The sequence below is a fragment of the Canis aureus genome, chromosome 6 (genome assembly GCF_053574225.1).
Source record: "Canis aureus isolate CA01 chromosome 6, VMU_Caureus_v.1.0, whole genome shotgun sequence".
Classification (NCBI taxonomy): Eukaryota; Metazoa; Chordata; class Mammalia; order Carnivora; family Canidae; genus Canis; species Canis aureus.
The window spans coordinates 78,700,112-78,721,306 of NC_135616.1; the positions used below are offsets into that span (position 1 = coordinate 78,700,112).

The 21,195-nt window shown below is 44.2% G+C and overlaps 1 protein-coding gene and 1 long non-coding RNA gene across 11 annotated transcripts in view; one reads left to right on the plus strand and one right to left on the minus strand.

The window, feature by feature from the left end:
• Positions 1–7,030: 7,030 nt before the first annotated feature.
• CAMSAP2 (calmodulin regulated spectrin associated protein family member 2) overlaps positions 7,031–21,195 on the plus strand; it is a 116,249-nt gene continuing 102,084 nt past the window's right edge. For 2 of the 5 annotated variants that reach the window (XM_077902409.1, XM_077902411.1), the window contains exon 1: positions 7,031–7,215. In XM_077902409.1, the coding sequence (XP_077758535.1) occupies positions 7,077–7,215 (139 nt within the window). In that variant the 5' untranslated portion in view covers positions 7,031–7,076. Of the gene's footprint in view, positions 7,216–8,033; positions 8,229–21,195 lie in introns of those variants that run through there. The other 3 variants (XM_077902410.1, XM_077902412.1, XM_077902413.1) reach the window with 3 other exon arrangements.
• On the minus strand, positions 9,036–20,814 carry LOC144316478 (uncharacterized). 6 transcript variants are annotated; one of them, XR_013382459.1, is made up of 5 exons: positions 20,612–20,810; positions 18,671–18,859; positions 16,355–16,405; positions 9,744–9,944; positions 9,036–9,179 (listed from the first exon to the last, which is right to left on the minus strand). It is a non-coding gene; the product is annotated as an uncharacterized LOC144316478 (long non-coding RNA). The 6 variants fall into 6 exon arrangements; XR_013382460.1 differs by lacking the exons at positions 9,036–9,179; positions 9,744–9,944 and adding an exon at positions 14,392–14,675 and having other exon boundaries at positions 20,612–20,802; XR_013382458.1 differs by lacking the exons at positions 9,036–9,179; positions 9,744–9,944 and adding an exon at positions 14,393–14,653 and having other exon boundaries at positions 20,612–20,802.

The window sequence follows — 21,195 nt, forward strand, 5'->3', positions numbered from 1 at the left end:
GATGAGAAAAGAGAGCTCAAGGATGATGATGACACATATAAGCACAGAATGGTGTCATTTGTCAAATTTGGGAGACTGTGACAAGAAGCCCAGGGAGAGGAGAGTGGGGGAAAGTTTGTTTTTCATTATTGAATTTGAGGTCCTATGGCTGTATCCGGGTGGAAATGACCAGCAGGTATAGGAAGTTAGAGAGGAGTCAGAAGCAGAGATATAGATTAGGGAATCACCTAAGAATGGAAGCCATAAAGACACTGTTGCAATGCCAAGAATGGGAGCGTTGAGAGGAAGGAGGGAACCAGGGATTGAGTTTTGAGTAGCTCCTCTATTGCGTGGGTGAGCAAACAAAGGATGCTGGAAGAGCAGCAGAGAAGAGCTTTGAAAAGTGAGAAAAACCAGGTGTTTCCAGGAGGGCCATGGAACCTGAGAGAGAAAAGGTCTCTCTTAAAAAAGGTTTTAAGAACAAAGGGACACTCATCAGTACCACATGCCCCAGAGGCCAAAGACACAACAGCAGAAGAGTCTAAACAAGGAGCTCATTAAGGACTTTTGTGAGAACAATTTCAGTACTGTGCGAGGTGCAGAAGCACACTGCCAGGGAGGAGTGAAGAAGTGGAAGTATACATACTAATTTACAGTTTGAATAAGTAAAGCTGCTTATGAATCAAATGCTACCAAAGCATTAAAAGGAAAAAATTAGGTCTCTCGACTAGTCCTCCAGTTTCCTGTGCATCCTTCCAAGAATATCCAAGGATATTCCATGAATATATATGACTTTTAAATACCACACTAAAACATACGGCTCTGAACCACTCTCTTTTTTCCTTGACCACATGATGTCTCAGAGATCTCGTCATTTGATGCAATGGATCCCTATGTGAAGCATAATTTATTGGATTGGTCCTTTCCTCTACTGATGGACACTTAGGTATTTTCCATCAAGAAGTTGATAAAAAGAACAAAAGTCTTCTTGGTTTGACTGGTTGACACTCTAAAACTCTAGATCTTGATGAATTAAGTGGTAGGACTCCTGTACCTAACAACAAACAACTACAACCATCCCCTTCTCTCATCCCAGTTTGGATTTGGTGACTGCCTTCATGGGAGGATTCCATTTCCTGCTCTCTAACCTCGCCTACCCTTTCTGCATAATCTCATCAAAAGGCTTTCTGAAAATAAAAAAAAGTAACTCCTACCCAAAAGATTTAAATCCTGAACCCTAGACATCTGACTGATTTAGCCTTTAGTTATGATCTCAAAACGTACATAGATGTCAGCCTCCCACTAAAGACTGTTGGTGTTGGAAGCATCTTAGAAGTTGCCCAGTCCTGGGGTCCCTGGGTGGCTCAGCGGTTTAGCACCTGTCTTTGGCCCAGAGCGTGATCCTGGAGCCCCAGGATTGAGTCCCATGTCAGGTTCCTGGCATGGAGCCTGCCTCTCCTTCTGCCTGTGTCTCTGCCTCTCTCTCTCTCTCTCTCTATGTCTATTATAAATAAATAAGATTAAAAAAAAAAAAAGAAGTTTGCCCAGTCCCATCCTTTGTTTTACAGCAGTGGAAAATGGAGAGCAGTGAGATATGTTCCCCCCGAATCATGTGGCAAAACAGTAATGGAACCCAGGGTCTACACTCCCCAACCAGTGTTTGACCTCAAGCCAGACTTCGGATTGAGTAGGGCATCAAGAAAGGAAACATGTCTTTGGGATCTGAGAAAATATAATGCTGTCCCTGGGAACGCGAAAGCCAGGTTTCACTTTTCAGGTTAGACTGATTCACGGTATGACTTTGGGGAGCCATGTGTCCTCCCTGTGTTTCTCCAGCTACATATTTGGCCTCCTACCATACTGGCCTTGCAGAAATTGTGCAGGTTGATGAGGTAATCCTTAAAAAAATTCTGTTAGCTCTTCAGATGAAAGCCTCAACTGTGTCTAGAAAAGACAGAATGTCGGATACGCAGCACAGACTCTTCTATCCCATATTGGTTTATCAGATGCTGCTCAGCTTCAGCCAACGAAACACTTACAAACATCAGCAGCTAAGCTTCCCCCGCCCCCCACCCTCCTCTCAATCTTGGTTATTCCTTTTTTTTTTTTTTTAAAGATTTTATTTATTTATGAGAGACAGAGACAGAGAGAGAGAGAGGCAGAGACACAGGCAGAGAGAGAAGCAGGCTCCATGCAGGGAGCCTGATGTGGGACTTGATCCTGGGACTCCAGGACCACACACTGGGCCAAAGGCAGGCACTAAACCGCTGAGCCATCCAGGGATCCCCAATCTTGGTTATTCTTAATCTGGTTGATTCAAAGTTTACTTATCCTACTTCCTCGAGTTTCAAAATAACACAAGGTCTTCACCATTTACTTAAATCCTCTGGTTTCTCCATTTTCCAGATGAAGATACTGGTGGTGAGGGGTAAGCGGTTGTGGTGAGGATCCAATACAGGTAGAACAGGATCTGATACATACAAAGTGCTCAATAAGAGTTAGCTACTCTCAGTGTAACCTTTTGAATGTGGATGGTGGTATATTAAACATGCATTCAATTAAGAAAGTAACTCTGTATGGCTCAGTGGTTCCTTTGTTTCTCTGTTTTTGAGGGGACACACTGAAGATCTCTCCAGGTGAAATAACAAGGCTTTGAGCCTAGGAGATAAAGACATGACAGTGAAGGTGAACCAGACTGCTCAGGCCCTCAAATCCCTGCATTTTCTCATTAAAAGTTTGCTTTCGGGATCCCTGGGTGGCGCAGCGGTTTGGCTCCTGCCTTTGGCCCAGGGCGCGATCCTGGAGACCCGGGATCGAATCCCACGTCGGGCTCCCGGTGCATGGAGCCTGCTTCTCCCTCTGCCTATGTCTCTGCCTCTCTCTCTCTCTCTGTATGACTATCATAAATAAAAAATAAAAAATAAAAAATTAAAAAAAAAAAGTTTGCTTTCTCAGCTGTCTTGTTCAACTTTGCCTCCTCAGTACCCAGGTACTCCATCAATACGGAGAATGAATGAATGAATATGTTTATGCCACCTCTCCAAAGACAGAAAAATGGAGGAGAAAGTTTGGCTCACACTGCAGATTTACAGGAGAAAGGAAATAGAAGGAGAATTATAGTTGTAGGAATAGTGTAACTGTTGCCCGATGGATAGTCTATGCCTGGAGATAAAAAACAAAAAACAAAAAACCCAAAAAACAGAGAAAGACCTGTGCAGTTGGACAAGCTGGCCCAAAGAATCACTGGGTTTTGTTTTTGTTTTTACTGAAGTCAGATATCTCAAGAAGGTAGTGGAGAGCATTTCTTTCTGACAGTGGTATTCTACAGAGATTTCCAATTTTTAAAAGAGATCATTCTGCAGGTACCACAAAGAATACCCTATTAGAGTGTCTGCCTCCCTGAAAATGAATCCTTCTTCTTTGTACTCAGGGTGTTTCTCTGTTAATAATAGCCTACTATGACCCCAAGTTTCACAGCCTCCCTGAAAGTAAAAGCTGCTCTGTGTAGGCATTTCTTTCCCCCCTATTCCTAAACACACTCCTCCCAAACTGGGGTCATAGTAATGCCACTACTACTAAATGCATCACCACTGAATCAAAGGACAAGTCAGAGCAACTGTCTGTTTCCTTTTCTTCCTTTATCATGTTTATTTGGGTTGAAATGGTTTTCAATAAAATTCAGCAAGCATTTACCCAGCACCCATTGTGAAGGAAGCACTGTGCTAGGTCACATATGCAACATAAAGTCAATTAGACAGGGGTTCTGGCCTTAGGAATCTTGTCCTGGCTTGCACATTATTGTAGCAACTGGTGAAATGTTTCAGTATCTTTCTTCAACCTGTCCAGGCTATAGGTTTCTCTTAATTTGACTTGTTGCTCTAGAAATTCAGTTGAAGGTGAATGTGAATACATTGGATTTAACTAAAGTCCTGAAACATACACACACACACACACACACACACACACACACACACACACAAACCCCTCCTGATCCCTTGGCCTAGATGTTCTCTCTGCACTTTCTAACTCTTATAGCACTTACCACTTTTACATTATTATTATTATTATTATTATTTTTACGTTATATTTTATTTAGGTATATGTCAGCCTCCATAATCTAGGGAGGGGAGAGGCGCAGGGAAGAGTAGAGCCAGAAGACTTGGGTTTGTTTGTGAAGGCAGACCTAGATATCAATCAACCGTGAAATCTTGGCCATGCAACTTATTATCTATGATCTTTAGTCCTGCATCTAGAATTGCAAGATAAGAATGCCTGTTGCACAGACTGGATATGAAAATTAAGGTAGTCATATGAACATGCTTTGTAAATTACTAACCATAGGTTAATTTTATTAACCCCTATGTGACCCAGCAAAGGGGCCTTGCCTCTGAGGAATATTTTCTTAATATTCATTAAATTATCGAAAAATGACATTAACCACATTGTGGTGTATTCTTCTCACTGATATTCTTTTCCTAGCCCACATTGTTAGCAAGACTTAACTAGTGCTGTAGCCGATTCAGGGTGGAGCAATTTTTAAAAAAAGACTTTATTTACTTATTTGAGAGAGTGAGAATGAGAGGGAGAGAAAGCACAAGTGGGGTGAGGGGCGGGTGGGGGGGAAGCTGACTCCCCACTGAGCAGGGAGCCTGATGTGGGGCTTGATTCCAGGACCCCGGGATCATGACCTGAGCAGAAGGCAGCTGCTTAACCGACTGAGCTGAGCCACCCAGGCGCCGCAGGGTGGAGTAATTGTAGGGATTAAACTGGATCAAAAGGGCCTGCTTGCTGGTGGAGCTGAGTCCAACGCCCTTCCCCTCATACTTCACATGTCTTGCTTCTGTTTTAAGGGCAGGTGATATCAGGGAGACCCTAGTAGTTAAAACTTAGGCTTTGGAGTAAGACCGTCCTAGGTTCAAATCTTGGATCTGCTAGTTTACTAGTTGTGCGATAGAGGGTAGTTAAAATTTTTCTTTCTTAAAGCTTTCTCATCTGAAAGACGAAGATAACACACGATTTTTCAATAATTAAAATTAGGTAATGTTTTAAATGAGAAGTTGCGAGGAATTAGCGAGTCACATCGCCTTAAGTGTTAGCTGCAGTGACATCCATTCTTAGTCCCTAAATGTTAATTGAGTCGCTCCGATGGGCTGCGCAGTCAACAGGTCCTGGAGATACACCGTGTAGCCAGTAGGAAAGACAGATGATCAGCTGCTGATACAATGTGTCAAATGCTGTGACAGGAATAAGCACAGGGGGCCCTGGGACCCGTAGCGGAACCTACGTGACAGCACTGACCGCGATGTGTCAGGTGCTGTCTGGGAAGGCTTCTTGGAGGAAGGGATTACCATGCAGAGGCTTCCCTGTCGCGTAGGAGTTCGCCAGGTGGACATAGGGACCACACTGAGCAAGGACAGAGATTTTGTCTTTTTGGGAAAACAGAGCGGCTCTGACAAAAGGAAGCCACACAGGCTTGCAGACACCAGGTGGGGGGGGGGGGTGGCAGGCTGCTGTGCACAAGACCCCGTGCCTTATCTGCAGGAGACGGAGGAGGGGGCGCTGTGCCCTGTCACCCGGTGAGAGCGCTTACATGGAGAGCATGGAGTCAAGAAAAGCATGTTGAGGGCAGCCCGGGGGGGGGGGGGGGGCTCAGTGGTTTAGCGCCTGCCTTCAGCCCAGGGCGTGACCCTGGAGACCCGGGATGGAGTCCCACGTCGGGCTCCCTGCATGGAGTCTGTTTCTCCCTCTGCCTGTGTCTCTGTCTCCTCTCTGTGTATTCTCATAAATAAATAATAAATCTTAAAAAAATAAAAAAGAAAAGAAAAGAAAAGCATGTTGATGTGATGAGATTAATACAGGTTTGGGGTGTTGCAGGTTCCCGGTCCTGGTTATGAAGCCCCAGCCTCAGCTCCATCAATTCGGTTCATGCCATCTGAGGGTGCACCAGCGACAACACCCGACCCTTAGGCCCGCTGGGGCTCCCACTCGGGCTCCCGGCCCGTCGGCCTGGCCGCAGGGCACGTCCCGGGGCGCGCGTGTCCCTAAACAGCAGCTCCCCCCGTGTAGGCCCTGCTGTCCGGTCCCTGCGGTCGTGCAGCATCGTCCAGCAGCAGCAGCAGTAGCAGCAGCAGCAGCGGCAGCAAGAGCAGCCGCCGGGGACGCGGAGGACGTCGGCCCTGGCGAGCGCGGCCCAGCTGCGATCCGGGATCCGGGATCCGGGACCCGGGCGCGGGGCGGGGCGGGGCGGGGCGGGGCGCGGAGCGAGGCTGCGCATGCTCGGAGCGCCGGGCGGCCGGAGGGGAGCGGGCGGGGGCGCCGGCCGGAGCGGCGCCGGGGCGCATGCGCAGTGCCCGCGTCGGCTCCCTCCAGCCAGTGCGGCAGCCGGAAAACCGCAGCGGCGGCGGCGGCGGCGGCCTGGGAGCGGGCGAGCCGGGCGGCCGCGGGGGGAGCGCAGCCCGGCGGCGGGGCGCGGAGCGTCCGCGGCGGGGAAGGCCCGGGCGGCGGCGGCGGCGGCGGCGACGGCGGCGGCGGCGGCGGGAGGACGCGGCGCCGCGCGGGGAGCGCCGAGGAGGGGCCGCGGGGCCGCGGGGGGCTTGACGTTTCCCGGCGCGGCGGGTCCGTGCGTCCGTCCGCCCGCCCGGGGCCTGCGGGGGCGTCCGCGCTCCGGGGGCAGGCGGGCGCGGGGGCGCGGGGGCGCGGGGCCCGCGATGGCGGGGCGGCCCCGCACCCGGTGATCGCCGCAGCCCGCGCTCCCCGCTAGCGCTCCGGGCCCTTGCAGCCCCCTCCCCCGAGCCCGGGGACCAGCCGGAGACAAAGGACGCGGCCTCGCGCGGACGGACGGACGGACGGACCGACCCACGGACGGACGCCGCGGTCCTATGCCCCGGGGCGGCGGGCGCGGGGGTGCGGGCGGGCTGGCGGCGCGCACGGCTGGGCTGCTCCTCCCCGAGGCCGCGCGGCCGGGCCTCGCCCCGGCGCCGATGCTCTGAGCCGCTCCCGCGGCGGGGCCGCAGCATGTGAGGCCGGGAGCCCGCGCCCCGCACCCCGCGCCCGCGCCCCGCGCCCCGCGCCCCGCGCCCCGAGAGCCGCCGCGAGACATGGGGGACGCCGCGGACCCCCGGGAGCCCAAGCGGACGTTCATCGTGCCGGCCATCAAGCCCTTCGACCACTACGACTTCTCCAGGGCCAAGGTCGCCTGCAATCTGGCCTGGCTGGTGGCCAAGGCCTTCGGGACAGGTGAGCGCTGCCTCTCCGTCCTCCCCCTCCCCTCCTCCCTCCTCCCCATTCTCCTCCCCTCCCTCCTCCCCCTCCTCCCCTCCCTCCTCCCCTCCCTCCTCCCCCTCCTCTCCTCCCTCCTCCTCCCCATCCTCCTCCCCCTCCTCCCCTCCCCTCCTCCTCCTCCTCTCCGTCCTCCCCTCCTCTTTGTCCCTCCTCCCCTTCTTCTCCCCCTCCTCCCCCCTTCTTGTCCCCCTCTTCTCCCTCTCCTCCTCTCTTTCCTCCCTCGTCCTCCCCATCCTCCTCACCTTCCTCCCCCCTCCTCCCTATCCTCCTCCTCCCCTCCCCCTTCCTTCCCCTTCTCCCCCTTCCCCCTCCTCCTCCCTTTCCTCCCCCTCCTCGTCTCCCTCCTCCTTTCCCTCCTCCTCCTCTTCCCCCTCCCTCCTCCTTCCTCTCCTCTCGTTCCTCCCCCCCCTCCCCCTCCTCTTCCTCGCACAGGTTCCAGGAGGGGATGGGGATGGGGATGGGGATGGGGGTACTGGGAGGACCAGAGAGAAAGGAGGAATAGAGCAGCTTCTGCCTCCATCGGGCGCCCTGGAACGGTCAGCCGGGACTCATCCTGTCATTGGGCAGCCGACGTATCTTGTTGTGTCCAGTGAAGCCGTTGGGCCGTGTTTTCACACAGGGTGGTTTTATTTCGTGGGGGGGGGGGGCGGGGGGTGTTTCCGTCGCGCTGCCGCCTGCACTTCTCCCTCGGTCACAATTGTGATCACACCACCGAGAAACTGGCGTTGGTTCCCGTGTCCCCGGGAGGAGGCGGGCGGCGCATCCTGTACCCTGAGGATCCCGACTGCGCGGCCACGGCTGCTGCGAGCCCCCGAGAGGCGGCCCCGTGCGGGGGCAGCGGGGGTCCCTGCCGCGTCCCCGAGGCCTGCGTCCCCCGGCCCTGCTGCGCTCCAGGCCCTGTTGAACCAGTTATTTGAAACCGATATTCTGGCTTGCGGATGGTGGGATGCTGTTTTCATCTGTTACCGGTGAGACCTATTCCTCTTGCCAAACGTATTTTGGCTTCATCAATTAAGAGGAACACACGCTGCCTACTAGGGGATTTTTTTTTTTTTCCTTTTCTAATAGAGGAGTGTTTTTGAGGGCATGTGGTGTTGACACGGATTGTACAGTGCAGTAAGCAATTAAACATTCTCCCCGTTACCCAGTCGGTGCAGAATAACAGGAAAAGGACCTCCTGTTGTAATTCCTTAGCTGTTGCTGTAGGAGCCCATGTTGTAGAGTCCTGAAAAAATGAGAGAGCTTTTCCTAGGAGGATGCTCGCCAAAGGAAGTTTTGTCTGATAACTTTAAGCATCGTTTTGTAAGATTTCTGTGCCCCGGTTAAGACATTTTACATGTGTAAAATATTTGTTGAAAAGTTTCTTAGTATTTTCAGACTTTTCTCCAGATGTTAAATGTAAGGTGTTAGGGTTTTTTTGTTTGTTTGTTTGTTTGGTTGGTTGGTTGGTTTTTGTTTTGTTTCTGTGGGAGGAGAATGGCTTACTTCCACTTTGAGGACTGAAAATAGGGGAGTTAATGGCTTAATTGACTCTTCCTGAAGATCACCCATAACTGAATATTTTCAGAACTGCACACGTTAACTAGCAAATGAATCTCGGTGTTTGGAAAATTATTGAGTTAGTTTGAGGGAAACTTTAATGCGATTTTATGTTTATGACAACTTTTGCTTTAAACTCTTGTACTTGGTTATTGAAGTAGATGTTAAGGTTTTAAAATGGCATAAGGAGTAGGTATAATTAAAACTTATTTTGAAATAGTTCTTAAAGATTTATTTGGAAATGAACGTATGGAGTTAACACGTAGAAGGAAACGCAGAGTGTCAGTGTATTTTTGTTTCTGGCACCACGGATATCAGCAGTGAGAATAATAGATGCGTTTTGGTTTTACCGTAAGCGGCATGCTGAAGCTAATATCCATCTGGTGAAGAAATAAAAGCTATTTAGGTATTTAGAAAAGATAGAGGGAAATTTACATAATGACCTACATGGAAAAGCAATGTGTACAAAATGGAAGGAAGAGGGAGCAACAAAAATACTTTCTTTCCTCCCAAAACTGAGAGGAGGCTTATAGCACAAGATGTCAAAATGTTGCCCTTGATTCACAAAGGCTACTATCCAGAAAATGGCCTACTTTCTGGATGTATGTCAGGCAAGTTTGCCAGATTCTGGACTGCTTGACAAACACATATTGAACACCTTTGAAGAAAAGAAGTGGAAGGAATCTAATATCAATGAAATCCATCCTCTGCCGGGCACTGTATTAGATAATCCATCCTCTGCCGGGCACTGTGTTAGATGCTTTGCACTAGATTGTATATTAGAGATTCACAGCAACTTTGTGATGTAGGTGGTTTGTTCCCCATTTTCTCCAGTGCACAGAGAGGTTAAACAACTTTCCTAGTATCACACTTTTAGTAAGAGGTAGAGATAAGTTTTCATTTGACTGACTCAAGGGTATGGCATTGGTGGAGGCAGGGCATACCTGCTATGTACTCAGTACTTTAAATACACTGCTTCATTTATTCCAACAGCAACCCTCAAGGTAGGTACTGTTCTCATTTTGCAGATGAGGGAGTAGGTTCAAGAGCTTTTAATTTGTTTGAGATGAAACATCTGGCAAGTGGTGGCTTCCACACGCTGGCTCAGGTCTTTCTGACTCTGACTCTTTGCTCTTTACACCACTCTGCGGAGTGTGAAAAATGTGCACATAGTACATATTACAAGTCTGTCTGTCTTTCTTTCTTTCTATCTATCTATTTATTTATTTATTTTAAAGAGTGGGCAGATCTTAACACACTCAGATGGTTTAGATGAATATTGTTGGTACTTGGTTACATTTGCCTTGGCAACAATTGGAACAGATAAAAAGATGATACTCAAAATATAGTGAGAACCAAACTTAGAAGACCTTGAGAGGGTGACTTAGTAACAGAACTTAATACATTGAGAATGTTATGTCTGTACATTTTATTTCTTTAATCAACCACCGTTCAAAGGTTGTTCACTCCACACTTATATGGACTGACTAGAGAAAAAGTAAAGTTTCATTTCTTTTGATAGAAATATTCTTCATTTGCTGCAAACACTTAAAACAGTAAGTATTAATAGACAACATATTTCAAAGGTATTACCTAATGGTATTCAAAACATTAGCCCAACTTTAAGTTGTGATTTACTAAAATCACTTTAAAAAAAAAAAAAAGAGGGATCCCTGGGTGGCGCAGCGGTTTGGCGCCTGCCTTTGGCCTAGGGCGTGATCCTGGAGACCCGGGATCGAATCCCACATCGGGCTCCCGGTGCATGAAGCCTGCTTCTCCCTCTGCCTATGTCTCTGCCTCTCTCTCTCTCTCTCTGTGTGACTATCATAAATAAATAAAAAATTAAAAAAAAAAAAAAAAAAAAAAAGATTTGTTTAGGGGTGCCAGGTGGCTCAGTTGGTTGAGCATCTGCCTTTGGCTCAGATCATGATCTTTTTGTTTTGTTTGTTTGTTTAAAGATTTTATTTATTTATTCATGAGACACACACACACACACAGAGGCAGAGACACAGGCAGAGAGAGAAGTAGGCTCCATACAGGGAGGTGGAGGTGGGACTCGATCCTGGGAGTTCTGGATCATGCCCTGGGCCGAAGGTGGACGCTCAACTGCTGAGCCACTCAGGTGTCCCTCAGATCATGATCTTGAGGTCCTGGGATTGAGTCTAGCATCAGGCTCCCGCTGAGCCAGGAGCCTGCCTCTGCCTTTCCCTCTCCTCTGCCTTCTCTCCCCTGCTCATGCTCTGTCTTGGTCTCTCTCAAATGAATACATAAAATATTAAAAAAAAGAATTATATATGTATTTGAGAGAGTCAGTGTGCGCAGCAGGGGGAGGGGCAAAGGGAGAGGGAGAAAGAGAATCCCAAGCAGACTCCCTGCTCAGTGTAGGGCTCCACAAAGGGCTCCATATCAGGACCCTGAGATCATGACCTGAGCTGAAATCAGGAGTTGGAAGCCCAACTGACTGAGCCACCCAGCCACCCCAATAAAGTTACTTCTTTAACAATGATATACAGGGTCTTCAGGTATTTAGTTTTTTTCTATGAGAAACTTTCAAACTTTTTGATATATTAAAAAGTAGTCAATTTTAGAATCTTATGTTGTTGGAAAAGTCATTTAAAATTATACTTTTTTTAAAAAAGTAAAATAAAATTATAGCTATAGGGGTGCCTGAGTGGCTCAGTCGACTGGGCTTCTGACTCCTGATTTCAGCTCAGGTTATGATCTCAGGGCCTGGGATTGAGCCCTTCGCACCTCACCTCGGGCTCCCAGCTCAGCAGGCAGTCTGCTTGTTTCCCTCTTCCTCTGTTCCTCCCCCTGCTTGCAGTGTCTCATTCTTTCTCCGTCTTTCTCTTAGATAAATCTTAAAGTAATAAATAAAATGATAGCTAGAAATCGATGATGGGCATAGAATGATGTTATTGAACCATATAAAATAAATAAAGCACTAGTATTGTAATACCTAGAAAGCAGATGGAGTATTTTACTTCATTCGAAGTCCTGTGTCGGAAGCTTTGAGTCATATTCTTCTCATTACACTAAAAATATTCCAAATAGCCCAAATCTTAATTGTTTGTTTATTTATTTTAAAGATTTTATTTATTTATTCATGAGAGAGACAGAGAGAGAGAGAGACACAGGCAGAGGGAGAAGCAGGCTCCAGGCAGGGAGCCTGACTTGGGACTCGATCCCAGGTCTCCAGGATCAGGCCCTGGGCTGAAGGCAGGCACTAAACTGCTGAGCCATCCAGGCTGCCCTTTAATAGTTTATTTTGTGGAAGAATGCAGATACAGTTTAGATCAAATGGAGAATAAGTTTGTTTAGATGAATTTAATAAACAGATGCTCATTAGTTGAAGCAAATTGCAAAAGAGGAAGTTAAGCTGTGCTGTCTCTACTATTTGAACAGCTTAACCCATTTCGGCAGTGGTATTGCTGAGTTTGCTTTCAGTGTTCTGCTCTTTTAAATCTTTTAGGGAAAATGGTGGGTATAAATCCTCTTTATGAAATTCTTGAATTTGGAGTTCTTAACATGGAATGTAAGGCCCCCTTCCTAGCCATAATACATCATTTCAACGTTATCAGCTATTATTCTCTTTTTTAAAACCATTCTCCTTTTCATATACCATTTAGTTTAGTAACATAAAATTGTTCACAATTACAAACACACCTTTGTTTGTCTTTGCTTTGTATGTCTGAACACATTTTGCTGTCAGAACCCTGTGAAAGATCTGACTCAGGTGTATGTGAGGGTTGTGATGACAGTGGGTAAAAAAAAAAAAAAATAATAGCAGAGATGCCAGTTTGGGAAGTTATTGCAGGAGTTCAGGCAGGTAGCAAGAAAGCTTATGGTAGAGTGGAAATGATAAGCTGCTAATATTAAGTGCTTGCTGTGTATCAAGTACTTTGTATGTTTTATTATTTTAATTCTCGTGACAGCCTAAGAGATGGAAACTATTAATCATTCCAGTTTTACTGGTGGGGAAAATAAAGCTCAGAGGTTTAGGAACTCATCCAAAGCCACTCAGTTTATGGAGCTGGAATCTGAACTTCAGTCTGTTCTTTTAACCACTGTACTATTGAGTAGAAGTGAAATTAATGAAAAAGAGGCAAAAGATAGGAAAAAAGTTGCAAAGTTATAATCTTGAGTATTTCTAAATGACTGAATTTGGGGCCCATGGGAAATGGTTGAAATAAAAAGTTAATATACAAAAGGATGAGGTCACCTGAGGTTTTAAGGAGAGGTTGCCTGAGCTTTTGAGACTTAGAGGCTGGGAGGATGAATCTCTGTGCCATTGGCAGAGATGGAGAAAGCAGCACGATGTAATGGGAAATCCGCTTTGTTTTTGAAAAAAGCCTTATGCATGATGTTTTGGCCAAATATCTTGAGAAATCAAATGAGGTAGGTAGCTAAAAATATATGTATGGAGTATGAATGGGAAGTTGAGGCTGGAAATAATTTCAGAGTCTTCTGTGCATAAAATGTAACTGAAACTTTGGAGTAGATGTGAGGGTGACAGAATTTAGGGTAGTGAACACTTACAATGTTTTGGGGGGTGGGCACTGGGGAAAAGAGGCAGAATTAAAGCAGTCAAGAGAGTTAGGAAGAGAATTAAGAAAGTGTAGTAAGACTGAGGCCCTGGAAGGAAAAATTTCAAGGGAGTAGTCTTATTAACAGTGTCAAATGCTATGGGGTTTTTATTTATTTTTTAAAATTTTATTATCTTTTTTTTAAAGATTTTGTTTATTTATTTGAAAGAGAGAGAACTTGCATAAAAGCGGGGGTAGGGGGGAGCAGCAGGCAGAGGAAGAGGCAGAGGGAGAAGCAGACTCCCCGCTGAGCAGGGACGTGGATGCCGGGCTCCATCCCAGGACCCTGGGATCATGACCTGGGCTGAAGGCAGACGCTTAACCAACTGAGCACCAGGCACCCCCTTAAGATTTATTTTTTTAAGTAATCTCTATACCCAATGTGGGGTCAAACCCACAACCCCAAGATCAAGAGTTGCACGCTTTACTGACTGAGCCAGCCAGGGACCCCTACAGGTTTTTAGACCATGCCGTCCTTCTAAGAGTTTATGTTCTAGTAAAGGAGATGTGATACATGTAAAACTATAGTAGAGTCAGGAAATACATCAGGGCCATGTAACTAGAACAGTGACATGCAGAGGGAGAAATAGCAGGGGGGGGGGAGAGGACACTCAGCCTCGGGGAACTGTGAAGGAAGACCTCTGAAGTGGAGGTGGCAGTTAGTTGACCCTGAAGGGAGTCAGGCTGAATGGAAAGTAGGCATTGTAGGTGGAAGAGATAGTCCATGTGCGGGCATGGAGTTTTGAAACCAAGGTAGTGTTAGTGAAACAACATAGACCAGTAGGATTAGAAGAGGTTTATGTGATGAAATAGTGGGAGATCCAGCTTGAAAGGTAAATTGGAGCAGAATTGTTTGAAGAGCCAGGTTAAGGAATTTGGCATTTGTTTTGTAGATAAATTATTGTGTGTTGTATTAAAAAAAAATGACGAATTTCTTGAACACATACTTTGTGCTAAGTACAATTTTGAATATTTTATACTTTTTTTTTTAATTTTGAGGACAATTCTATTAAGTAGATACCATTTTATTTCTTCCACTATAACTGTAAGGCAAGGTCTCCCAACCACAGAACTATCGACTGGCTAACTCTTTGTTGCGGAGGGCTGCCCTATGCAGTGTAGGATTTTAGCAGCATCCTTGTCCTACTTGCTAGTTGACGGTAGTTTTCTCCACCCTCTCTTCTACCCCAGCGGTGATGACCAAATATGTCTCCAGACTTTGCCTGTGTCTCCCGGGGGGCAAAGTAACCCCAGCTTGAGAACCATTGCTATAAAGATAATAAGATACACCTGTAATTTAAAAAGGGTTTTTGTACATTAAAGCCAAAATTAATTGTAAGAAATCTTCATTTCAGAAGTATTCGAATGGAGGGTAAGAATTTAGGAAATGAGGTAGTTTGCCCTTTTTGTTAATGAGGAAATGAAGGGGTTAAATAACTTGCCTTTATCATCCAGCTTATGAGTGGTGGAACCAAAATTGGAGTATAAGTCTTTATGATAGTAAAGTTTGTATTTTAACCTTTATGTTATATGCTTTCCATAGTTCATTACAATTTTATACTATAGTCCTGAAAGTGAAGGCATAATGAATGAAAACCTTTCAAATATAAGTCTAAAATTTGTTTTGCAGAATTTAAAAGTATATTTAATCTTTTTTTTTTAATTTTATTTATTTATTTATGATAGTCACACAGTGAGAGAGAGAGGGGCAGAGACACAGGCAGAGAGAGAAGCAGGCTCCATGCACCGGGAGCCCGATGTGGGACTCGATTCCGGGTCTCCAGGATCGCGCCCTGGGCCAAAGGCAGGCGCCAAACCGCTGCGCCACCCAAGGATCCCAAAAGTATATTTAATCTTCCTCATATTTGATAAATTAGTACAGGGATAGAAAATATATTTAGTGGGAAGCCTGGGTCGCTCAGTGGTTGAGTGTCTGCCTTTGGCTCAGGACACTATCCTGGGATATCGAGTCCCACATCAGGCACCCCATAGGGAGCCTGCTTCTCCCTCTGCCTATGTCTCTGCGTCTCTCTCTGTGTCTCTCATGAATAAATAAATAAAATCTTTTTAATTTTTTTTATTTTATTTATTTTATTTTATTTATTTTTTTTAAAGGAATGGCAGCTCCTATTCTTTTTATTTATTTATGATAGTCACACACAGAGAAAGAGAGAGAGAGGCAGAGACATAGGCAGAGGGAGAAGCAGGCTCCATGCACCGGGAGCCCGACGTGGGATTCGATCCCGGGTCTCCAGGATCGCGCCCTGGGCCAAAGGCAGGCGCTAAACCACTGCGCCACCCAGGGTTCCCATAAAATCTTTTTTAAAAAAAAGGAAAAAATAAATTTAGCATTAGTATGTCATTTCAGAGTCTCCTCCTACTCCCAGTGAATCTAGTTTTCCATGTAGACTAATTTACAGACCCTTTTCTATTGGTAAATTACAAATAATATTTAAATATTTCACATTTATTAGTAGTGACAGGCTTGGTGCTTTAGCCAAGATTACGGTTGTTTTTTATTTATGACATTTAGCACTTTCCATCATATGCTTTGCACAGTTCTTCCTTTTCTTCTTAAACATTGACTCTATCAACATAATATTTTAAGTTAACGGCCTATACAGTAGTATCTTTCTGGTTCTACTATCACTTACTCCCTTTTTTCCCTGGGGCATTTCACTGAAGTACTCTTCGTTCCCCTACTTTCTGAATAGTCATAATAATAAGCATTTGTATACTGCTTTGAGTTGTTTAGGCGAAAAATAAATCGCCAAGTGTTAGAATTTATCAGTCTCACACTGAGGCTACCTTTAGATACCCTGTTTCCCACTGTAGAATCAAGTTATGTATCTTATAATTTCAAATAGTTCTTTTTGTTAGAAATATTTTTCACTGCATATTAGACAAAATGAAATAGAGGCTAGGCATATGGCAATAGGGAAGCCATTGAGTTCTCTATGTGTACTTACAGCCGTACTCTGCTGTATTATGCCTCGTAATGTTTATGAAGTATCTCTATCCTATTGAGATAAAGAAATGGAATTTCAGTTAATGGAAATAAGTGTTCATCACCACCACCCCCCCCATATTTCACAGACATAGGCTCCTGGGGATGTATGTGTATGATCTTAAAAAGCTTTTTTTTTTTTTTTTTTTTAAGTTTTCTTTATTTATTCATGAGAGAGACAGAGACACAGGCAGAGGGAGAAGCGGGCTCCTCACAGGGAGCCCAACGTGGGACTCGATCCTGGATCCCGGGATCATGCCCTGAGCCGAAGGCAGAAGCCCAACCGCTGAGCCACCCAGGCATCCCTCAAAAGCTATTTTGAATGTGCTCACCCCTTCACACCATTTTCTGTTTCTAAAATGGGAGTTGCATGCATATTCTAAGTACTTTAGGCTCTTGGAATAAAAGACATTTGATGAAACTTTGGAAATATTTTAAAAGACATTTGTCCTCAGCAACTCTTAAGTTTCAAAGTACAGTTGACCCTTGGACAGTGTGAATTTCAACTGCACAGATCCACTTTTACTCGGATTTTTTTTTCAATAAATATATTGGAAAATTTTTTTGAGGTTTATGACAATTTGAAAAAACTTGTATATGAACCACATAGCCTGGAAATGCTTTAATCTTAAGAAATTAAGAAAAGTTAGGTATTATTGTGAGAATAAAGTATTTTAATAAATATAACATGCAAAATGTGTTATCGGTTGTTTATGTTATCAGTAAGGCTTATTATTAGTAGTTAGGTTTTTAGGGAGTCAGAAGTTACATGCAGATTTTTTGACTGCATGGAAGTTGGCACTCCTGCTAACCTCCTGGGTTGTTTGAGAGTCAACCGTAGATGGTTTCATTTTTTTCTACTGGCATTTTCTACAACTGTCAAATTTCTCTTTTTCAGCCATCTTCTGGTTTACCTTCTCTTTTTTTGATGACATTCAAATAAAGGGGTTGCTGACTGTTAATTTTTCTCTAATTCATAGTTTTGTAGAACTTTGTAATGTAAAAGATTTTGCGACAGCAGAAATACTGTCTTTGCCACCTCCATTTTTTTTTAAATAGATGCTAGAGATTGTGATTATAAGATCTTGAAGATTTACTTTTTGACACACAAATGTTTTTTTGTAGGTGAGACAGATAGAGATTGAAAACTCAAAAGGTATGTAAGGGTAGATCTAGTGTAAAGTCTCCTTTCCATCTGGACCCAGAGCCACTTGTTTTAAGCCAGGTGACATCATTGGAAGTCTGTTTTTTAAAAGATCTTTTGGAGTACATTAAAAATGATTAAATGGGGGAGGGGCACCTGGGTGGTTCACTCGGTTAAGTGTCTACCTCTTGATTTTGGCTCAGGTCATGATCTCAGGGTCATGAGCCTGCTTATCATTCTCTTTTTCTCGGCCCCTTACCCCCAAATTCTCTCTCTTTAAAAAAACAAATTAAAAAGGTAAATTTTATGTTATGTTATACAAATTTATGTATTTGACCACATTTTAACAAAGGATTTCTTGGAAGTAGAAAATGAATTGGGGGAGACGACGAGTTACAAAGGGAGAAATAATTAGGAAGTTATAGTCCAGATGGGAGATGATGACCGCTTGAATTTGGATGATAGCAGTGGATATGGAAAGAAGTGGATGAATGCAAAAGATAAAACTTGGATTGATTGGATATGTGGAAGCAAAGATGAGATTGTGTTGAGTATATTAAGATTGCTTCTGTTTACTGAGAAAGGGAACAATGGAAGAGAGCCTGGTTGTTGAGTAAGAACAGTGTTGAATTTGAGGCATATCCAAAATGGTGGTGTGTGCGTTGAGCCCTTAAAAATTGGCATGTAGAATTTAGAAGATCTCTGGGATGAGACACATAAGTGGTTATAAAAAGAGTAACTGCCAGTCACTTTGAGGGAAAGTACAGAGGAGAGGGAAGGGGACCCAAGACAGCAGAGCCAGCAAAGGAGCCAGACATAGATTAGCCAGAGAGGATGAAAGCAAGACCGGCAAGCGTGGAATCTCAAGCATAGAGAAGAGAACATTGAGATGGAGGAGAATGAGGTGCAGCTGAGACAGATGATGAAATTATTGATGACTTGGCTGAGAACATGTTGAGGGGAATGTAGAAGCAGAACTATGACCAGAGTAGGTTGAAAGTTAATGGGAGATTGTGTCAGAATATCTTCACTCGTAGTGATAGAAAATCCATCTCAAATTGGCTTATAGTACAGAGGATTTATTGGCTTACATTATTGAAAAAGTTCTGAGGTAGAAGGAGCTTTTACTCTTACTTGATCAAGGATCCAGTTCGATTTCTTCGTGATTCCTTGCCTATGCCCTTCTTCGTGAAGTTTATTCTCCTGCTGTCTTCTCTCATGGAAGCAAATGGCTGTAGTAGTTCCAGGCCTCACTCCGTGTTATCACAGTATTCAGAGCTCCTTCTAATCCCTGAATGAAAGTTCTGTACTCTTCTCCTTTTTCTTTGAAAAGAGAAAAGTCATGTGATTTTAGAAAATATCAAATATGAGAAAAGCCATTTGATTTTAGAAAGTATCAAATATGTGCAGTGACAGTGAACTTTCATGTACTCTGCACCCAACCTCCATGACCATCATCTCAAAGCCCAATCTCGATTTATTAGTTACACTGATTTTTTCTGGCCATGCTGATTATTTGAAGCAAATCCCAGACATTGTATCATTTCGTCTATAAATATATTAATATGTATCTCCAGAAGTCAGGAACTCTGTTTTTAAACATAACCATGGTACTGCCATCATCACAGCACTGTCATACCTATCTGTATCATCAGTATTAGGATTTCTCTGATTGTCTCATAAATCTTTGTTTTTATTTATTTATTTTTATTTATTAACAGTTCATTGGTTCCAGTCAGTATTCAGATAAGGGTCATATTTGTAATTGGTTGATATATCTCTTTAAGTTTTTTTAATATGTAAGGCTACTCCTACATCACATTTTATCTTTCTTGCACTTATTTATTGGAGGAACCAGAGTATTTGTCCTTTAAAATTTACTGCAGTCTGGGTCTCCATGGCAAAACAGGTTTATAAATAGGCAGTTAGGGATCCCTGGGTGGCGCAGCGGTTTGGCGCCTGCCTGTGGCCCAGGGCGCGATCCTGGAGACCCGGGATCGAATCCCATATCAGGCTCCCGGTGCATGGAGCCTGCTTCTCCCTCTGCCTGTGTCTCTGCCTCTCTCTCTCTCTCTCTGTGACTATCATAAAAAAAAAAAAAAAAAAAAAAAAAAAAAAAATTAAAAATAAATAGATCTAGAGACTTACATAGATTCAAATTTATTTACTTATTGGTATACTTAACAGGTGGTGTGTATTTCTATCAGGAGGCACTTAATATCTCAGTTATCTCTCTATCATGATTTCATTTATTAGCTGGAAAACTCCTTTAAAAAGAAATTTATCTTTGTTAAGTATATGGTTACCCTATGTGGGAAACTACCTTAATGAATGGTAGCCTCTAAGTATGGTACCAGGCAAACTACTACAGAGGTCACAGAAAAGAAAGGCTCACAGACCAAATTAAAATGCTTAAATCATAAGGTTAAATCAATTTACAGTGAGAAGCAAGGAGAAAGAGATGAGGTAAGTTAACACATTTCAGATAGAGTGCAAGCAGGGAGAAAGAACCATGCTCCCCGAATCCTGCAATATACAGTGTTTATATGTCCATCTCTTTCTGCTACATTAGCCTTCCCTAATGATGATGGTTGCTCACAAGGACCGGGGCTGAAGTTTGAACAAGGAGGCCCATAGTGACGCATAGGCCAGCGATACACACTTGCTCTATCAGAGAGACACAGGGAACAGGCATGCTTGTCACAGCTGTAGCTTACCAATAAGCCTGATGAATAGCCACGGGTTTTGTATTACTTGGTCAGAGGACAAATAGGCCAGAATGGATGTCACCAGTGGGTGACCAAATTAAAGACATTCAGATATTAAGTATTCATGTATATTTAGTGTTCATTGCCTCTTGTTTAGTCTCATGCATATTCAATACATCATGAATAGTTAGTGCTTTATATGTATTTAGTGTATATTATGAATATTTAATGCCTAGATACCTCATGAATATTAGGTATCTTTTGGAGGGTTTTTTATCCCTTTTATGTTAACATAACCACTATGTTACTAACCACTCATCTTTATTTAACACATTCTCTGAATTCTGTGTTTTATCTATACTCTCACCTGTATTTTACAAACCAGAAACTTATTCTTTTATAATAAAATTGAATAGTCTAGAAAATAAAAGTACATTACGCTGAGTTACAGGGAAGGAAGGATAAATGCTATGTTCTTCTCTTCACTGGGGGGGAATTGCACCATACTGAGTGGATCACAGGCCCCCAAGAAGTTGAAAGGGTAAAGAATGAGGAGAAAGAACATTCTGAATAGTGACCAGAATGTACAAAGGCAAAGGTTCTGCATTGGAAGGATGTGTGATTGTTAGGAACTGAATGTGGCTAGCAGGGATGCCTAATATAAGGTGGGTAGGGACAGGATCATTTCTTCCTTCTGAGGTCAGAGGGAGGATTTTAATCCTTAAAGGCACTGAAAGTCATTGAAAACCCTAGGGTTTCATGGTGGTGTGTGACATGATCAAATATGCTTATGGAAAATAAGCAGGTTCTGGCTGTAGTAGAGAAATAGGGACAAGAGTGGATGTGTGAAGATGATTAGGGGTAAACAGAGTAATTCACATGAGAATTCACTGATAGTTTGGACCTGGGAGATGTGAGTTGAGACTGTGAGAAGGGGATGGATTTTATCTG